Source organism: Camellia sinensis, chromosome 2, assembly GCF_055761805.1.
Source record: "Camellia sinensis isolate YWXY chromosome 2, ASM5576180v1, whole genome shotgun sequence".
Lineage (NCBI taxonomy): Eukaryota > Viridiplantae > Streptophyta > Magnoliopsida > Ericales > Theaceae > Camellia > Camellia sinensis.
In genome coordinates, this window is record NC_138962.1 from 113059856 (window position 1) to 113066857 (window position 7002).

At 42.8% G+C, this 7002-nt stretch overlaps 1 protein-coding gene and 1 long non-coding RNA gene across 2 annotated transcripts; both read left to right on the forward strand.

Moving 5' to 3' along the window:
- Positions 1 to 1065: 1065 nt before the first annotated feature.
- Positions 1066 to 2327, forward strand: LOC145819655 (uncharacterized). Its single transcript, XM_082913577.1, has 2 exons — positions 1066 to 1651; positions 1752 to 2327. The coding sequence occupies exons 1-2, from the start codon at positions 1092 to 1094 to the stop codon at positions 2191 to 2193; spliced, it is 1002 nt and encodes a 333-aa protein (XP_082769703.1). The 5' UTR covers positions 1066 to 1091; the 3' UTR covers positions 2194 to 2327.
- A 930-nt stretch (positions 2328 to 3257) lies between these two features.
- Positions 3258 to 4717, forward strand: LOC145819656 (uncharacterized). The gene is made up of 3 exons (XR_014360427.1): positions 3258 to 3924; positions 4004 to 4210; positions 4298 to 4717. It is a non-coding gene; the product is annotated as an uncharacterized LOC145819656 (long non-coding RNA).
- The last annotated feature ends 2285 nt before the right edge of the window (positions 4718 to 7002 follow it).

Sequence of the window (7002 nt, forward strand, 5' to 3'; positions counted from 1 at the left end):
GAAGAAAATTTATTGGGCGGATCAGATGATGATGATGATGAAGAAGATGATGTCAACACTCCCGTTGATATTCAGAATGCCCCCATTCCACCTAGACCTGAAATCCCTTTCTTTGAAAACATTCACATGGGTGGTGATTTTGACATTAGTAACCGCGATGTCGTTCCCCGTAACCGAATCTGGAATGCTGAAAATCCAGAGTTGGACAAAAGGATGGTTTTCGTTGATAAGAAGCAACTCGTACATGCTGTGAAATTGTACCATGCAACAAATAATCGAGAGTATAAAGTCGTAACCTCCAAGCGAGACGTTTGGGTGTGTGCTTGCAAGCACGACTGTAGATGGTGGTTGCGTGCATCTCTTAGTAAGAGACATGGGCTTTTTGAAATAAAGCAGTATAGGGGTCCTCACCATTGTTTATACCCACGAACGAACAGGGACCACACAAATATTAGCTCCAGTTACATTGCTTCTCATCTTTTGGGACAAGTTACGGTGAGTATACAAAATAAATGTTTACATTTATATACACATTGTTTATTTAAAGTGTTCACACCAAAATTGTGTCTTTAAAGTGTTCACACCAAAATAATCTGACTCATAGATATTGTTGTATGCAGAACGAACCTGATATGCCCATTAAGAATGTCATCGAAGACATAAAAAAGTCCATGAACTATACTATACATTACAAGAAGGCGTGGCATGCAAGGGCAAAGGCAATTAGAATGGTATTCGGAGATTGGGATGAATCATATATGATGTTGCCTAAATTCATGTATGCATTACAAACATCTAATCCTGGCACCATCGTGCAATGGAAGCATAGATATACCGGAAATACAACCATTATGCCCGTCTTCCACTTTGTTTTTTGGTCTTTCAAACCCGTCATCGATGGATTCAGACATTGTAGGCCTGTTATAACCATAGATGGTACATTCTTATACGGGAAATACACTGGTGTGTTGCTTGTAGCAACGATTGTCACCGCCAATGGCAAAGTACTACCGCTTGCATTTGCTGTTGTCGACAAGGAGAGTTTGGAGTCTTGGTTGTTCTTCATTTCAAATATCAAGGAACATATTGTCATGGACCGACAGGGAGTGACTTTGATATCCGATCGAGCTGAGAGTATTTTAGCTGCTGTGAGGCGGCATTGGTTGAATCCCTCGCTCCAATTTGTTGGATATCATCGGCACTGCCTTCGACATGTTTGTAGTAACTTTAACACTACGTTCAGAAATAAGGAGCTGAAACAACTTCTATGGAAAGCAGGAAGTGTTCATCAACGACGAAAGTGTAATGGTTACTTACAACAAATACAGGCTATTGACCAAGAAGCCATCACTTGGGTTTACAAGATGAATCCTGAGGAGTGGGCCCTTTCGTATGACGGTGGACATCGGTGGGGGGTATTGACTAGCAATGATGCAGAGTGCTTCAATAGCGTCTTGAAAGGTGCAAGGAACTTACCTATCTCAGCTATGGTTGAATTTACATTTCGGCGGCTTGTAAAATATTTTGACGAGATGGGAGCCCAAGCTGAACTAGATGTACGAAATGAGTTCCAATACCCTAGAGAGATGCAAAAAACTATTGAGGATGGCATCGCAAGGGCAAATACTTTCAAGTTGATATCATATGACAGGTTAGTTTGTAATATAAATTAAATTATTGTTATTATGTTGTCAATTTAACTACACCTAAAAACATGAACTTCATTAGTTTCTATTACAATTTTTTTATAGGCCACGCCGCGTGTTTGAGGTGCAAACATCTTTTCGCCATGGACGAGGTCGCAATACACAAATTGTGCGGATGAATCAACCCACGTGCAGTTGTGGGAAATATGAGATACGACACTATCCATGTTCTCATATGCTCGCTGTAATGTCTGAATACGGTGACAATCCATTCGAGTACGTTGATCTAGTATATAGGCTTCCTGTATACATGAGGGTTTGGGAAACTAAATTCAATCCAATACCGCATCAAGATTATTGGGCTGATCCGCAGTGGACTTTAATGCCTAATGTACTGCGTCTGCGACAAGTGAAACGGGGTCGTGCATCTATGTCTCGTATTCCGAATGAGATGGACATATCAGATAAGCGTTTGACCGCTCGTTGCAGTGAGTGCCAGCAGACAGGTCATGACAGGCGAACATGTCCGGCGCGACTTGGTCGATGAAGACTATGTAATACTTACATATTGTAATAGATCTTTTTGTAATTCTTTATTTGTAATAGATCATTTTCTTTTCTTTTGTAATTCATTATTTGTAAACGGGGTCATACATTTAATAGAACATTTTTTATTTGTAATAGATCATTTCTGTTGTTTAATTCTTTATATATTGTAATTGTTTTATTTGCTTGACAAAATTTACAACTATCATAGTTTTTATTCTCTACTTCATTGAAAATGTTTATTACAGAATTTTATTTAAAATCACATAGTTCTTCTTTCATTTTAAGATTTTAATATTTCGACTGATTCAAGCATTTTGTACATTTAGAATTTATGAATTACATGTACGTAATTTACAAATTTTTTACTTTATTGCAAAACAAAAATTACAAAATCAATAATGAAGTTATCGAATATGCCATAAATGTAACGAATTTTGTCAAATATGTCAAAATCAATAATGAGGTTATGTCAAATATGCCAAAATCAATAATGAAGTTTTGAAAAAAAAATGATCATTCCATTTTGTTTGTAAATATTGACATACAAAAACTATCCACATGTTATTGGTCATTATTAAGCTTATGTAACTGAGATCGTAAAATGACTTTGTAAAAGATTTTTATATTAGTCCGAAGCATAGATAACGATAGGTTATGTTGAATTGCTTATCATATTTAATGGCGCATAATATGCAAAATTCTGATTTTAGTTAATTGCTTCCATGTTAATGGCACACAAATTTATACTTTTAAAATAATCGACCACATTTATTTTCCAAGTCGTCATGTACATAATAATTTGAGCTTAATTGATATAGTTAAATTACATGCTCACCAATACAGTTTTTCAAAATGTATTTGTTTTTCAACTGTACAGGCTTCATGGCACATCTACCTGATGAGGTCCCCCTTTTGAGTCATCCACATCGGGCTGACAGTATATGGGAGGACTCGGTATGCGATAACGTTTGTTGGACTTTATGCGTACAATGAAAATACACTGCATTTTGTTTTTGATTTCCTTGATAATGCTATAATTTAAAATACTCATTCTGTTATGCAGGACCAGTCACGCACCGTGGTGGCATGCCGACGGGGAGATTCCGGCCTGTGGGATCGTCCATTGGACCATAGAGTCTTGCAGTGTCTACTACGCGCGGGATTCTATGGTGTATATCGTATAGGCCATATCAGACTGGACCACCCACTCATTACTGCTCTCGTCGAGAGATGGCGCACAGAGACTCATACATTTCATTTCCCGACCGGTGAGGCCACCGTCACATTGCAGGACGTATCTATCCTATACGGTCTACGGATTCATGGGCGAGCAGTTACTGGACTTGACCCATCATTGACGACGGAGCAGTGGATAGCGCTATGTGCTGAGCTATTGGGAGTAGCACCTACACCTGCAGACTTACAGGCAGGTAGAGTGAGGGTGATGTGGCTGTCGGAGCATTTTCAGGGCGATTTTCCAGATCATGCTGCAGATGAGTTAGTACAGCAGCATGCGCGAGCATATATTCTGTGGCTTATTGGGGGGGTACTTCTTCCTGATAAGTCACAGAACCTGCTCAAGCTGATGTATTTGCCACTGTTGAGAGACATTGACGTCATCGGCCAGTACAGCTGGGGCGCCGCGGCTTTGGCATGCTTGTATAGGATGTTATGTCGAGCCACTCAGGTGGGTGTGACTCAGATCGGAGGACCCCTTGTCTTGCTATAGGTTAGTAAGAATTTTATTACATGTCAATTCATATTGTATGGCATATATCAGTATTGTAATTGCGTTCAAACTATTGCAGATTTGGGCGTGGGAGAGATTGATTCGCATTGCCCCGTCTAGGCGGCAACTAGTTGCTCCTGGTGAGGTTCCCATCGGGCAGGGAGACATGCAGATGCCGGCCGGACCTTGAGGTAGCCGGTGGAGGGTTGACATGAGCCACGAGGTTGTATCGACCCACGTAGTGGTCGTGTATAGAGACCAGCTTGACCGGATGATAGACGGCGAGGTATCAAATTTAAATACCTAAATTTTAATTGTCATATGGACTGTATATGTTTATGAGCGATTTTTAATAGACTTGTCGTTATTGTAGTTTATCTGGCAGCCTTATGCTGATGTCCTCCAGACGCTCCCAGACTACTGCCGCCTAGGTGAGGATATATGGATGGCGAGAGTACCACTCATTTGTTTTGACGTGGTTGAGTGGCATCTCCCTGATCGTGTCCTCCGACAGTTTGGTCGGGTCCAGGCCGTGCCGGATCGGTGTGACACCGAGTGGCAGTTGCATGCGACGGATAGACGTGGCCGAGCCAGCACTGACTGGAGTCAGCATCATATGCGATACATACAGTTGTGGGATGCCCGTCGCGACACTATTATACAGGCTGACTGGAGCGATGGGGTCCTCCCCTCTCCCGACCCTTACATGTTGTGGTATCGGCGACATACACACCTACTTGTCGGTAATCCAAGCCACCTGTCCGAGGCCGGATATCAGGGAGTTGGGCCTTCTCTCGAGGCATTGGTGAGTATCGTACTATATCTCCGATAATTGTTAATATGAAAATTGATTATTTTCAATCAACTATAGCCTAATATATCTGATTTTTTTTCAGGTGGTTCGAGCTGGGAGGTCATATCACTTGGCTGAGGACGCCATTTTCAGACGTGATGGACAGCTTGGTCTGTAGGCCCTTGTAGAGATCAGAGAGTTATTGTACGAGGGGATCTAGCATGCCCATCGGGTAGATCGTCTGCATTTTGGGGACTACGGTGTACACAGTGCAGCAGCTGCTCCAGACACATCAGTCCCGTCCATGTCAGTGCCTCCCAGTTCAGCGCCAGCCACAGCAGGTCCTTCGACTTCAGTCACCCCACCACATGATACCCCATACATTTCTCCATATTCCCCACACGTACATCTTACCCAGCATGCTGACCCTGACCCTGATTGGTCACCGCCCCGCTTCATGCATGATGTTATTACCCCACCCACCTAGTTACAACCTACTTTTCTGGGGAGTACTTCGACCGCGCCCCAGTTCATGCATGATGTTGCTACCCCACCCACCCAGTTACCACCTGCTTTTATGGGGACTACTTCGACCGCACCCAGGAGTACACATGATGCAGTTCTCACTGACATCTCCCACATTGATGATGAGGCCCATATTGAGCCCCCCCCAGAGCGCGAGGGAGAGGTTATGGTCGTGGGGGACGTCGCGGCCGAGGTCGGGGTGCGGGCAGAGGCAGAGGTCGGGGTCCAGCTGCAGATCGTGATACAGTTGCACCAGACGAAGTAGTGGAAGTTTCACAGCTCACAGCAGTATTTGATCTACAGGCACAGGCAGGATCAGGGGCATCAGATGCAGGAGAGGGGGGGTCACACTCACACTCACAGGCTCCACAGGCAGTCAGTGGAGGGCCGCATGCAGGGGAGAGAGTGCCAGATATTCAGAGAGTCTACCGTAGGAGACCGAGGAGGGAGATCCACGGTCGGGGTTGTGGGACTGGGGGCAGGTTAGGGCATTAGCGGTTGCGATATGGACTATATAGGTTTTTTTTTTTCTTGTTTTTGTTTGTATGTGTCAAACTTGTACAGCTGATGTAAGTGTCATACTTATTTATTCGCAATTATAATTTCACAATTTTTTATTCTTATTTATATTGATGAATCACACAAATCTGTTTCACATCTCTACCCCTCTCTCATTATCCGTAATTTAGGAGAACATAAATTACAAACGCGTTTGGTTTGAACAAAACGTGTAAAGAAGCTATAAAAAATATGTTTGTTCAAGGCTAAAAATAATTGAAATATCTCGCTTCATTGATAAGTCATGGATAAGCATTACAAATTGCATGCATTACAGAAATGCCCTGGGCGTTCATCCAAACAATTTCATTCATTATCATCATCATCTGACATCTCAATATCAGATTCATACATAACATCCATGCTCCAGGCGTAGTACTGGTGTGCATCATCCATTAACCCATCTTCGGCACGCTCATTTGTGGTCTTCATTAGTCCGGACCTTTGCAAACGTTGGGTCATGCGATTAACCTCGTCGCGGATACGATGCAATGCCCTTTGCAACAACTGTGGAGTGTCAGTTGGCATACGCATGGCTAACCGGCGAGGAAATTTAAGATTAACTTCACAGCATAGCTCAACGAGAACGTTTGCTCGAGTTTTGCGAAATTCCCACTCAGCTCTCATGGTATTGACGGTGGCACGTGAGTAACGCAAATTTGGATTTAATGGGTATTGAAATTCATCTCCATCTGCAACCTAATAGCGACCCATTGCTGAATATAGATCAACCACCGTATATGTCATGATGATATCGCTAGAAATAGCTGTAAAACTTTTGTTGTGGTATGCTACGATATTTATACCATATATACACATGGTAGCTGTATGTATGCAATTTCCTGTTCGATCACATGCATGCCACTGACCTTATCCAGTGCATTCGGCTGTCAGGACTCGACTTTGTGCAGTCATGAACGAATCAACGGCCTGTAGCATCGGCTATTGTGCCGCAGATGCAGTGATGCCTGTGACTTTGTGCATAATTCCAATGGGCACAGTAGGTAGGAGGTATGTGACTTTGTGCAGCGATGCAGGGATGCATCTGACTTTGTGCAGTGATACAGTGATGCGTGTAACTTTGTGCATCACTGCATCACTGCATGTGACTTTGTGCAGTGATGCAATGTTGTATGTCACTTTATGCAGTGATGTAGTAATGCATGTGACTTTCTTACTTTGCCATGCTTGTATACGTTGTG